The following is a 14,289-nucleotide window of genomic DNA, read 5'->3' on the forward strand; positions in this document are numbered from 1 at the left end:
TGTTACAAGAGAAGCTCATGCTAAAATTGAGGAAATTATCCCAACAGGAAGGTCCTGCATTGCCAGTTGTGACCCATAAAGCAATATTTGAGTACAGTGGAGTAGGTATTTTRTATATCCATCCATATCAAAAAGATTATGGGAACTCTGCCAACCATTTGTGAATCTGACCGGCCAACTGAAAACTAAGACCTGTCCAAATCCTGGCAGGCAGGATGTTTAGCTGTGACACAGGATCTTCTGGATGGAAGCAATTCTAGCACTTATGTGAAGATAAACAGATCCCTTGTGTTTTTTTTTTTTAATCACTCTGAAGTATCACCAATATCACTCACTCATTCCACAAACTGTGCAAAAATATCCATATTTAAATGCTTTGTATAAACTCAAGAGACATTTCTGACAAGGTTGGAGTTACTTCACTGCCAGTAAAGAACTTATGAAACAGTCACTAAGAGAAAAAAGGAAGAAGTTATTTTGAAAGGATGAAAGCAAACAAGTAAACTTCAAGAGAACAGATAAAGCAAGCAGCATGTTCAATAAAACTAGGAAAAGAAAAGTCCTGCTGCAAAAGCAGGACTATAAAACATATCATTCTCTTTCTCAATGGCAGAAAGTTTACAACAGAATCTAGCAAATGATACCACACAAACAGCAAATGAAACAATGTCACACAATAACGAGAACCTTGTGCATGAAATAATACAACCTTTTATTCATGTTTTATATTTACTTTTATTTATTTTTGCTTTAATAATGCATATTCTGTTCACTCTGTGCAAAATTGGGGACGGAGGCGGGCATTTAATTTTTCTAATGAAAATCAAGCGGAGGTGAACATTCAAATTGGAGAGGCCTATTAAAAACAGGAAAGCTAAAAAGCCACAGCTGATAAGGACAAAGCTGCTCTCAACTGCACCATTTGTTATGCCACCTGAACACAGATCTGGTTAGACTGCCTGAGCAGCTGTACATTAAAAGAGTGACCTCTACCGGTAGAAGTGACAGGAGTCATTGTGATAGCTACATTACTGAAGTCTGGTTTGCAACCAGCTCCAGTCAGTGTGTGGCAAAGAAAGGCACAAATCATTGCAAAGACCAGATATTTCTGTTTTTTGTTTTCTTCTTGTAAATACATTATTGTACACAACGTATTTGTAAGGGATTTGGGGACATAAAATTGCATATTTAACAGAACTTAAAACCGTAACAAAAAGTAGGCTGTTCTATCTTGAAGCAAAAATAATCCCTCCAGCCCCAACGTTAACATTCATTCCTGGCTATATGCAGTACAAACATTTTAAAATCTGTGACAAAAGACAATTAAAAACCAAAAATCAAAATCATAAAGCTTGTAAACAGATAATCTGAAATACACTTTATTTATGGAAAAATATCATCAAAATAGTACCACTATGGACTAAACTGCCTGAGTTTTCATTTCACCTATGATCTTGAAGTAGAGAGCCTTTAGCACAGGAAGATCAATTTCAGTCACAACTAGTGCCACACAGCACTGCTTCATGTGGAAATCTTTTCCTTGTTGTTGGTACTTCTGTTGTGCTATCAAAACTCTTGTGCTAATCCTTCAAATAAAGGGATGTTGAGGCAATTCTTAAATCATTTGGCACAAAGTTATTTTGGCTGGGGCATAAATTTGAGTCTCAGTCATGATGAATAATGCGACATTCCATCTATCAAGTATTCACTTTGATTGAAGAGCTTTCTTTATATCATTAACTTCCATCTGAAAAGACAAAGATGATTTTTGATGCATTAGATGTTTTAACAAACTAAGACACAGCTAGTACCGCTTGAAAAAGCGAATCTTATCCTCAGGTGTCGAGTATAGGTTTTATATGACTCTTAGTTCCACAGACTTCACAAATTGAGGAGACCTTGGAAGGAATGTCACCCTTCAAAGCTAGACAAGTATCAATAGTGGGATGTGCCTTAAGACCTTTCGAATTCTTTGAATCACAACTTTCACAACATACACAGCTTGTTGCCTGGAATTAGAGGCAGAATGAGCACTGTGTTCCTGCACCAACTGTTGCAGTTATACCTTGTACAATGAGCACTGTGTTCCTGCACCAACTGTTGCAGTTATACCTTGTACAACTAAATAAAGCCACTGAGAATGAATGTCAGTAGCTGAGGAGCAAAAGCTAATGTCCCTCTTGCTATCGGGATGGTTCTTGCTATAGGGATGGTACCTTTACATCAATCAAGCCAGCATTCAGGCATCCTAAGGACCCTGATGGATGTACAGTGGTGTGGTAAAAGCAGCTGGATCATCCCCTCCAACTGTATACTTCACCAACACCCTCAATGCTTAACTGCACCACTTCTAGACAGTTCTCTTGAATACAGAAACCAAGAGCTGCACTGAGCTGAGTTTATGACCATCAGAACTGTTAAAACTAATGCAACATTTGGCTGTTTGACTCTCATATTCATTTAAAGTTGATTATGCCATCTTAGCAAGATCTGAACCAGAGTAACAGCATTCAGCTATAACACGACAGTCTTAAAACTATCAGTGCAGGTCTTGGTATAAAGATTTAAAACCATTCTTGGAAGTAGAACCCAGGGCTCTGAACAGCTTGGCCTGTTAGACTGAAGTAAAAACTGCTATTAGAAATATTCATCAATTTTATCTGAATATATTTCAATTTTAGCTGAACATGGCTTGTGTGTTACTAGAAGCCATGCTCCTATGCAGACGCATACACAATGTCCTTTATGCAGGACTGGAGCACGCGCACTCAACAGCCAAGCAAACACTCATTGAAGGTCCCCAGTTTTGCCAAAGCACTTCACTCAGCAAGAAGAGCTCAGAGAAATTACAATTCGATTTTCTATCCCTAGTACGAAAAAACACATTTGACCTGAACCATAAAAATGTAAAATATAACCAATACTAAAACACTTAAGAAGTACATCACTTTCCAAAATCCCGAGAAGCAGTTTCGAAGTCATTCCGTACTGAAGCAGCACTGCTAAGGATCCCACTAGAGGCCCAGTTCCACTAATCTCACACAGAGAGGCCAGTATGGTCCCCGGCCAATTACTAAATCAATATGACAACTTCTAAAGCTAAGGTACTATACAACACTATGGTAGTAGCAACTGGGCTCTTAATTAGAATTCCATCTTTTGTATTGTTTATAATGCTTCATTAGGGACAACCTGAATCCAGTCCATAGAACAGACATCGTAAATCTTACTATCTGAACTCATACTTCAACTATGTTAAGACTTAACACAAAGTAAAAATCTAGGAGAGAGCAATCATTTAAAAAGACAAGATGTCACTTGTGACAAAATTAGACAATTGAGACTAAAAATGTGTCATACTTTGAAATCTATATTGTGTTTACTTTTTTGAATTTGCCTATTTGTGCTGATACATTTTTATACAATTAAGCTTTTCAGTAAGAATTCAGTGCTGCAATATATGACAAAGATGGGCAATGCTACAAAGGGTGCTTTGTACTCACTTCTAGAAACGTTAATAGTTTTTGATTCACAGGAATCTAAGTATCTTATCAGAGTTGTATGTCCTACAGCTTAGGCTAAATATTTCTATAACATGATAATTTAAATACCTGCAATCGTAGACGGATCTTCTTTTCTTCATCCAACTCAGACAGCAACTGTTTAATTTCTTTTCTGTTAAAAGAAGGCAAAAACATTTGGAATGCATGTTTAAACTCGTAAACAAYGAAAGATCACCTCTTGGAGGCATGTTTTCCACACCTGACTATCTCTTTTCCTAGAACTAGTCATCAAGGTAAGTATGCTCTTGTATGCTATTTAATACACAGAGAAGTAATACTATCCATAAAGGAACAAAAAAAACCCAACACTGCTAATGAATCATCAGCTTCCAGCTAAGAACCCTGCGTCCACAGTTTCTGTTCCTGGCTAGCAGTATCTACCTTGTATCCATTTACCTTTTTCCATAGGGTTATAGTAACTAGTAGCACAAATCCTGCCCACACTATCATGTATTTAAGCCATTTTAAGCTCCCATATCCCTACAATGCAATGTAGCTTACAACTTTGTTATTAGTCTTAATGACTCTTGAGTACGAGTTTGCTGTCATCTCTTTTGCAAAGAAGAGGAGCAGAGTTATCAGGAGTGGACATCTTCTCACATTCCCACTGACTGACTGGCCCTTAAGACGGAGCCCAGCAGGTGGAAGCAGACCGTGCCAGAACTGCCGCAGGATGTCGGCTGCAGCCGCCCACACAAGACCTCAGGAGCTGGCTGAAGGGGCGAAGTCATGGGGCTTTCTGGATACTTCTAGCCTGAACCAGGCCCTCCTACACTGTCTTCTCCAAAACTCTGTTTATCTCCCTCAGGCCCCTGTTCCGCTACAGACTCTGCATCCTGCTTTCCCTTTTCTTTTTCCTGCGTGGGCTACACACAATAGATAGTAAGTGAAGGTTTCATTTCCAAGACATCAAATATTCTCAGGAACARCAAAAACTATGAGACATCCCCAGTTTCTCCTGAGAAATCAGCAGCTTAAAGAAAAGATATCAAATCCTAGAATAGTAAGATTCAGAGTGATAAACATAAAGCTTATCAACTGTCCTATGGGCAATTCAATTACTTCTTTTGGAATACAAGCTTTCTGGGCAAATGCACTAACAATCTAACAATAAACAATTTAAGAATGTTAGTAACTAGTACAAATTCATCTCCTTATTAAGATAATGTACATGAGCACTCAAATAGTTATTGAAAGATTAAACTATGTAAAGTTATGAAGAACCTTATTCATTGCTTACASTTTGAAACTCAAAAGCCCATAGACATCTACTTATGTCAAAAAACAGAATAAAAACCACTCTTACAGATTAATAATGCCAGATGTTTTTTTCAGAGGTTCTCACTTCTGAATGTGTTCTTTTTGTGAGAACATTGGAAAAAAATCATTCACAAACATGAATGCAAAATCCTTGCAGAATAACATATATGAAGATTCAAGAAGAAAGAAACCTGGAGTGTACTTTGACATAGCCAATTTAACAAACACATCCCAACAAAAGTTGTGATTCACAGTACTTACTTTTGCTGGTCTTTCATTGTTTCAACAATGCTTCTTAGCTCCTTAATTTGTGTTTTCAGCTCCTCCAGGGCAGTCTGACCTTGGCTCAAGGGCTCAGTCTTTGGCTTTCCTTCAGTACCAAACAGGGATGGGGAATTTGACCTGTGGCCTGTTGTTCCCATAGCAATTGAGTGAAATCCAGGTGATGGTGAAGGGGAGAGTGATGCTTGTACATTAGCACCACTAGGCAAACCTCCTGGTTTTGGAGGCAAGGAAGTTTTATTTTCAGACACCTATAACAAAAAGAATCACTTTTAATATGTGGAGAAAGCTTTATGAAAACTAGACCTCTAACAAAAACTAAGCATTTTACTGCTCTGTAATAACGTTTAAAGTCCAAAATCAAACATAGACAGTAATGGCCAAAGCGTGAGATGCAACAGTCAGTCAYATTACCTTTTGTACATATGTATCACAGGGGGTCCAGTCTGGACCTATAAGATCAGATAGAGACCRCAGGAGTTTCCACAGTTGTTACAACCAACCAGGAAAAGTGTTTCTGAGGTCTCAGGCACAACAGTGAAATGAACTCTGAATGACAAATACTCAGTGTTTCTCTCACAAGTTTATGAGAATATGCAAATTTCATGTATGACTTCCAACTAACTATTGAAGGCCAATATTGTTTTAAAACACCCAATATTATTTTAAAAATAAGAAATGTGTTACATTTTCCCCTTAGCATTACAAGAAGAGGTAAACATTCCTTAACTCTGCTTGTCAGTATGACATATAAAGACAAATAAACTGCATGACTTCAGAGTGATAACATATTAATAAGAAATGCAAGAATTACATAACTTTACTGTGTTGTCCAATGTTAACCAAAGCATGTGAGAATCCTCGCAACTATCAAAGACAGCATTAACYTAATCACTCTGAAATCTGTGCCTTAGCTCAGAAGGACCCCATACTTCCAGAACTGCAGTCCAATGTCCTTTACATTAGAGAAGCTAGAGAAGATCTGAAGTCTACCTACCATGTATGACTAGTCACTTTACTGCATACACAGAAGAGTGTACAAGTCACAACAGCAAGTAAGGTAAATCTTAATTACTTWTTATATTGTTATTTGGTAATGCTAAGATGTGCATTTTATGATGTCAACCAGCAGTGTCTGAAAAACTGATCTGACCAAGAGTTATGACWAGAACACCAGCCAACCTTCCGACTTATCTTGGGGAAAGAGATACTGAAATTGAATGGCAAACAGGGCAAGATATTGGTAAAAAAAAAAAAAAAAAAGGTATGTGAAGAAGATACAGTCTAAGACAAGACTTGAGAACTGGTGCAGCAGCATTAACTGGACAAAGAAACTGAGAGAGAGTTAGTAGTCAGATGAAAATTAGGAGAAATTGTGGTGGGGAGGGATGTCTGGAGTCCACTGAGTTCTGCAGAGAACAGTCTCCTCCACCAAGTGGGACTGAGTACAGAACYCATCCCAGACAAGCACTGCGCAAACAAGGGTTTTGTGGAAAAACAGCGTGAGCACAGAAACAAAAATGACATTAGATTACTCCAGTGGCTTTGATGCTTGACTTTGTCACATCAATAATTTAATTCTTCTAGTATTTTATATGTATGTGTATAGGTGAGTAATGTGCACCTATAACAGATCTTACATTGCTATTGAATCTTTACAGAATGTAAGTTTCTTTTGGACTGAAAAGAGATGTTAGGCAAATTTCAGCCCCGAATCAAGTAACCAAAGCACAGCTGGAGTCAACTACACTGAGCATCTTATTTCAGAGCTAAAATGACCATTCGCATCTACTTTCTGACAGCAGTGTAAGCACATCTACATACAGTTGTCACACCACTGTATTATTTACAAATGTTGGCCCAGGAGTATTGGTTAATTCAAGTGCTCCCAGAAGAGGGAGCCATACAGCAAAACATTATCTTTGTAACTTGATCACAGACATGCATGCCTTCATCTTTCAAGTAACCGTTACACTATAAGCATGTAATGTCTGTATTATGAAAAGTATCAATATGTATTAAAAAGATCTCCAACATCTAGAGCCTGATCTACAATCTTTCTGTAATATTTTATTGTTTTATAGTTTTGTATCAATTTACAGTAAGAATGGCACAAGCCCGTAAGATGGACAGAGTTATATTGGTATAAAAAGTGCTTAAACTTGCAAATTTAAATTCAGGTACACTTAGAATGGGTCAAAGAGATATAATTTCTCTACTCGCACACTCCCCTAATATAAACTCAATTTACAGTTGCAAAAAAGGGCTGCTGCTTCTGAAATTTGCTTCCTTACCTTCTCTGATTCTGTAACACATACTTACACTAGAATGATTTTTTCATAATATAACACTAGAGATATTTTAACTGTGCCATTCACTTTAATCTTGCATTTCAAACATGGAACAATCTTAGTATTTTTTAAGCTTCTTTAAGGGGCTAGTTATCAAGGTGACTATTGGATTAAGTTTTAAAAATAAGCATTTGAATAATATTTTAAAAATTAAAATGCATGCAATAAGGTTAAGCAGAYGAATTCCAATTAACTTACTTGGGATATTGTAACCGTTCTTGACTTCCTTGATACTTCAATAGTTTTCTGTGTAATGGAAACATGTTCCTCCTTCTCATCTTCAGGACTTGGCGAGTCAAAAAAATCCGGGCTTGAAAGGGAGGACTATGTAAACAAAACACAAATACGCACACCCCGAGAAGGGGACAAAATACAAATATTTTCATTAAGTAAGAATTTAACACAGGCATAAGAAAAGTATTTATCTGATAACATTTTTTTTTTTCTAAGTTACCGTTTTCAAGGGTAACGAAGCTTACAATCAGGTCATTACCTCCCTTGGTTTCTTTAAGTCATGTTTTCAAGGYTAGAGTTCTTTCAAAGCAGACAGGGAATAGGAAACATTCAGAGTTGGATTCAATGTGAAGCTACAATTTTGCATTGATTAAAACATGAAAGCACCTTCCTGTCCACAAGAAGAGCTCTGCCTATTTGGCCAGGACACTGTGCACTGCACTGCAGGGATGTCAGATCTGCCRCCTGGGTGGCTGCGTATGCGGCTCCTTCAGAGGGCTTGTGCTGTTACCTGTGCACRCTGCCGGCACGGCAGGGCCACTACACCCGGCCGCTTTGTAAGGCTGCAAATGGGGGGCAGGTTCTTTCCACCCTTTGTCTCTTCCCCCATAGATTTTACACGGGAAGAAAAAACTTTCAGTTTGTCTTTTAGGTATTTATGTACATAGCCACTTTTGAAAGCTTTTCACAACAATGCTTTTAGCCTCCCTCCACTTTGTTTTTTCTCAGCAATAAGAATGTGGGTAACCTTGAGRAATCGCTCTCATTCCAATACACTAGAATACAAAAAACATGAAAGCAAACCCCAAATCCCCCCCAAAAAAGGCAATTAAAAACTGAGCACTGGTTTCCAAAGAATGTTTTATGAGGCCAGCTTGTCTTAAAATGGACATTAGAGAGTGAAATTTAACTCACTCTTACTTCTATAATATTGAGCTTAATGAGGCGAAATGCACAATGGCTCATGAGAGGTGTTGGAAGACTGACAACGATCTATTTGTCCTAAATCTCTGTTAAATGTCCTGAAGAAAACAAGGGATTTCCTTTGGGAAATGCTTTCAAAATCCTTCATACTTAGCAAAAACTTGTTTATTCCGAAGATTTTTATGAAGAATTTTTCTGGCCTTGGTTACAGTTGGCAAGAGATACCTGGCAGCAGCCAAACGACGGGTACAACTTCTGTAAGTAAAGGACTGTTTTAAACATTAGTATTCAAACACTGCAGACTTTTGACATAGATTTTCCTGAGCTGCATTTCTCTGCCTCCCGCTACGCGTGAAGAAATGTCTGTGTAAATGTAGGTGAAAGTTCCAAGAAACACAGACAGTAGAAGAAAAGAAAAACCCCAGAAAATAAAATCTTTTTCAAAGAAAAAGAAAACTAACTTACAGATGTGAGAGACTGGGAGGGTGGTCTCCTGCCAGTAGCTTTTGGTCTGGTTGTAGTTGGATGATTAAGCTTCTCAGCAATTGGTATTACAGAGTCAAAACCTTCCAAGTCTTCAAAATATAAAATAGAATTGATTTGATTTTCTGATGGATGTTCTCAAAGGAAAAGAATCAGAACTTTTTTAAATTTCAAAGAAATCAAATCCCATTTTCCCCCTTGTGTCACAGTATTTTACACATTCAGCCACCACACTGTCACTAACAAAAAATTGCAAGTCAAAGACAGTTGTAATCCAGTCACCCTTGCCAAGCACACTTACTCTTCCATCTTAAGCACAGTAAAGCAGAGGGGAATGCTAGAGTAGCCTTTGGTTTTGTTTATACCCAGTACAGAGAATACTAAATGACAACATGGGTCTTGTGGCATGAAATCGAAAACACAGTTTCAAAAGTTCCTTCTTGCTGTTAGAGAGATTAGTAAAATTTTCTTCTGAATATTTGGAGACTGAAGACAGCACACACACTGCCCCAAGAACTGTAATGTCAGCACTACATCTGCCRCAGCCCACACCATTGCTTAGGAGATCACAGAAAGAGAACAAYTGGGCTGGGAGGGACCACGAAACTATAGATGAGAGCAGTACCTTCAACAGCCCTGAGCTTAAGATAGTAAAACACCTAGAGACTCCTGAAACCAAAGCAGAGCCCAGGATAACCAGGTCTACTGGAATAGAGTCTGGATTGTCTTTACAGTTAGTGGAATATACTGGGGGAGTGCTAGTTTACTGAATTCAGGAACGTGGTAGCATATTTACGTGAAAGATCGATGTGACGGGTGAAGGAATAATGCAGCTTGTGAATACACGCCTGAATCAAATGGCTTAAGACCATTCATCTTTTTTTAGGGGTTATATCAATTTCAGCTACCTCAATTTTTAACTGCGTATGTTAAGCAAAAATTATACAGAAAACATACAAGAGACACTAAAGAGCTGATAAATCCAAAGTTCTGTAAAACTGCTTTCAGATATGAATCAAATGCTGAAAGTCTATTTATTATTCAGAGGCTATTTTCTGTAGGAGAAAACAGACATTAATCGTTTATATATATATATAAAATACACACACACACACACACACACACACACACACACTAGGCAACTAATTTTCAGAAGTTAAAAACAAATGAATCTCTGAAGATTTCCTGCCATATTACAACCCCCCCCAACATTACACAGTGGAAAAACAAACCTATTTGGGTCAATAAACTATGAAGGACACTCAAATTGATCCCAAATACTCATGATTTGGCTGCTAGGAGTGAAAAGGGATCAGACATGCTTTATTTAGTAATATTCTTTCATCTCCAGGGAAAAAAAAAAAAAAAAAAGAAGAGAGCGAGACACTTCTTTCAATAGCTCTAAAACAGTCTAAGGTTATTCACTTCCAAACACCACTCTATTTTTGGAGCAACCCTTCCTATATATAACCAGTGACCCCACTGTCCTCTACCAGGTATTTCTCTCTTTGCTTTTTTTGTTGACTGTTGCAGTCTGCATCCTATGGTATGCCATAAAGTCTGTCACTGAGGATTTGACAATCCAAAGCTTCAAATATATCCACAGATTAGGTGAGGCTACAGTGCTTTTAGTGTAAGAATGAGCTAACATCAACGGATTATACAAAACCTATCTAGAGTCCTACAGAATGTCAGCATTTGGGGAGAAGAGATACGGAAGTAAAAATTCATCTTCTGGAAAAAATTCAGCCCATATGGGAGAGTTGCTTTCCAGTAATACCCAGTTTGAAGCTGAGGCATGAGATAACTAAATGACTTGCACAGTGACATATGTTTTAACAAATTATCTTTGTTTTCATCACTCTATGCTACTTTGTTAARCTGCACAGCGAGAAAATACTGCCATCAAAAAATATGCACTCAGTTGTATAAATACATGAAGCTTGTATACATTGGTAAAAATGCTGGCTGAAGCAATCCTTCCCTCTGTACCCATCCACTCTTTCCAAACTATTTTTCCCCTGAATTAGTTTAAATTCAGCTTATTTTCACTAATTTTCACTTTTTCTACAAATTAATCCATCTTATTTTCTACTAGCGTGTGCCTGGCTACACCAACACGTGCGTAGAAAGAAGCTCCAGAGAACTGATAGAAGCATAAAAGCGAGGTGAAGAATAGATTACTTCTTTGGGAGACAGTAAATTGGCTGAAGTTGTCTCTAAGTCTAAGAATGCTCCCATACATGTCTGCTCTCTCTCTCTCTTTTGCCACTGCCACGGTAAGCTCCACCGTTCCTTCCTCTGTTCTTGCAGAAGGTAAGTAATTGCACCAAAATGTAGAACCCATGAAAAAAACAGTGCAGTTATTAATTGTGTGTTCCTTAAGCTTAAATAAACTCATTGTTAGCTAGAGTTCTATGTTTGATCAGAATAATAAAATATTTGTATTAAAATTGTAAAAACGTACTATTGATCAACAGCAAAAGAGAGTATAAATTTGTGCCCAGGAGACCCATGAGCATTTGCAAATAAAATCTGCTTCAGATTTTATGAATACCTTGAAACAAGAACTTCTGCACAAAGCTTTTCTTATCAAGAAATAATGTGAAGAAATTTAGCAACAGTCCATTTTTTCTGCTTTTGAATGCACTTCTGATAACCAAAAAAATGAACTAAGGCAGTCTACACCTGCCTTGAATTTTAAAACGAGCAGAGCTCTTCTTAAAAAGTTCCGCAGGTGAAACCTGCTGCCAAACTAATGAAATCATAGCCACTCAGCTGATACTATAAATGAACTTCTATTTAAGTGTAAGAGATGAAACTTGGTACAATGCTAAAACAGAAAATCCATTTCCAGTGCTTCCATATGCCCTTTATTCCCCTCTTTCTGTTCTTCTTATTTAGATGTGTGTTTCTCTCCCAATCCTCTCTACATCCAAGATTATCACCACCGCCATGACCTATGAAGTATTCACTGAAGAAAATTCCCATCTAGTAAACTGGTAAAGAAAAATAAGGAACACAAYCATGCAAGAGACCTCTGCTTCACTATCATCAATTCTATAGATTCAGTAATGAATTCATTTATGCTGGTTATTTTACTATTTTTTGCTAACAGAAAGTAAGGCTATATGGGTGAGACTATATTATATTCATTGAGGTCATGAAATACAGACATTTGACTTTGATGTGTATTTCTGTATCTATCAGAAATTGGGAGCTTAAACCGAGGTACTAGGCAAAAAGTACAGGCTGGATTCTAGGAGAGGCCATTAAAAATAAAGTCTCAYCTACTGTATTCAAAGTCATATTAATTGCCAGTCAGGCAGCATCAGCATCCAGTGGACCAGCTTTCTCTACTGTTAATAAAAATCACTAAAGGACATTATATTAAACATACAGAAGTCACCCTTCAAATAACAGGTAATATTTGTTCTACAAATAAACAGATGCATTCATCATTATCACTGTCTTGCTGATCAAGCTGGTAATTCTTGAGCTAACTCACAAGATGGGGGGAAAGACACTGGCATAATTGTTACATACGAGTTAAGTATCTGGCTTATTTAATAAATATATTTAGCGAAAACGAAAAATGTTAGCTGTGCAAGAACTATTCTCTGGTATCTTTCCATGACAGTTAAGAATAGGATATTATTCTCCATTGCTATGTTCATTTGGAGATAGGTGATGGTGTTTTTAAAAAAATACAAGTTTAGAAAAATAAACAATTATCTGAGGAAAAAGTTCTTGAGTTCTGAGCTTGTACTTGTAAAAAACCTTCAATCTCCCCAAAAAGCATCCCAAACCAAAAAGTTAAATGGTTCTGCTTCCTCTTCCTCCCTTTGCTCTCCGTTACTACTTCGGCAAAAAAAAAAAAAAAAAAAAAAAAAAAAAAAAAAAAAAAAAAGGCTAGGCTTTAATTTTATCTTAAAGCTAGGGTTTTTTAGACTTTGGAAAAAGTCAATTATACATGATGAAGATGGAAAGCTTTTTGCATTAGCGGAGAGATTTCACCTTGAGTAAACTGAAATGGAAAGTGATTGATAATACCTAAACCAATATATTCAGAAYGTTAATAGCTAGGTTTCACAGAACAGAAATACAGCAGAGCTGGAACGAATGAGGCAAAGGCGGCACTCAATTCATTTGCAGAAGATAATGCCACAAAAGCCACAGAGGTAGACTTCATTTCTTCATCATACTCAGTATTATTTGAAAGACTGACAATAGGCTAGTGAAATGCTGTACTGTCTTTAAATATATCATGCCTGAAAGCTTTGCATACAACAGATGAGGCGGAGATACTGCAAATGAAATTATCTGCACTAATTACTGTCCATCCAATACAAGGAAGAACCACTAACTCCATGAGGAATCTGTGCACTACTGGGAACTTTCAGAAGACCACAATTACTTTAAGTACCTCAAGTGCCCGGACTGCGCCAGTTCCCCCATGCTGAGCAGCCCTTTACCCTTGAAGGAATACAGCTGTACTCTCAGCAGAGTCAGAGGAGCAGAATCTCATCCATTATTAACGGCAGAGTCAATTTTAAGATTTGGGTTTCAGCAGGAGAGTTTTCAGAGTTTAACCACGGTGTACCTGGGAGGCCTGCCCACCTGCCTCCTTGTTTGGGCTGAAGGAAGCTTGCCCATCTAGCCGTCTCCAGGAGCTACTGCACCTTTCCTAGAGCATACAATTATCTTTTCACATTTTAACCCTGAGATTCATTAGTTGAAGAGCTGAATGTAGAAAGCTGCCATAATGAGCCTTGCTAACCACYTGCAGGTGTCCTCATAAGGATTTTATTTTTAACGATCCAGAAGATGCCAAGGAAGAACTGAAAGGTCAAGAAAACTGAGCTATAAGAAATGGATATGCTGTTTTCAGGCATCTCAATTTGACACACATGGAGAACAGTTTAAATTTCTGTTTTATTGCCTTCCTCAGGACCCTCCAGGGCAAGAGACCCAATTATATCACTTAATGGACCATTACCATATCCCTAATTACAATATTCACAATTCATATCTATGTTTATGGGTAATTTTAACTCACTGACATAAATATTACAACTTAACATACTTGTGTAATTCTGCTCCTTTGCCTTCCTATATTAAAATGAATATGAACCGTAGCACAGAAGGAAATAACAATTTTAGGCAAATTTCTGTCTTTATGATATAATTTG

At 37.5% G+C, this 14,289-nt stretch overlaps 1 protein-coding gene across 4 annotated transcripts in view; it reads right to left on the reverse strand.

Annotated features, from left to right (window-relative positions):
• Positions 1 to 688: 688 nt before the first annotated feature.
• SH3KBP1 (SH3 domain containing kinase binding protein 1) overlaps positions 689 to 14,289 on the reverse strand; it is a 231,679-nt gene continuing 218,078 nt past the window's right edge. For all 4 annotated transcript variants that reach the window (XM_085323139.1, XM_085323140.1, XM_085323142.1 and 1 more), the window contains 5 exons: positions 9,080 to 9,189; positions 7,655 to 7,780; positions 5,085 to 5,356; positions 3,612 to 3,675; positions 689 to 1,747 (listed from right to left, as the gene is read on the reverse strand). In XM_085323139.1, coding sequence (XP_085179265.1) covers positions 1,706 to 1,747; positions 3,612 to 3,675; positions 5,085 to 5,356; positions 7,655 to 7,780; positions 9,080 to 9,189 — 614 coding nt within the window. In that variant the 3' untranslated portion in view covers positions 689 to 1,705. The remainder of the gene's footprint in view (positions 1,748 to 3,611; positions 3,676 to 5,084; positions 5,357 to 7,654; positions 7,781 to 9,079; positions 9,190 to 14,289) is intronic.

This window comes from Rhea americana, unplaced genomic scaffold (assembly GCF_003343005.1).
Source record: "Rhea americana isolate MKP2758 unplaced genomic scaffold, rheAme1 scaffold_82, whole genome shotgun sequence".
Classification (NCBI taxonomy): Eukaryota; Metazoa; Chordata; class Aves; order Rheiformes; family Rheidae; genus Rhea; species Rhea americana.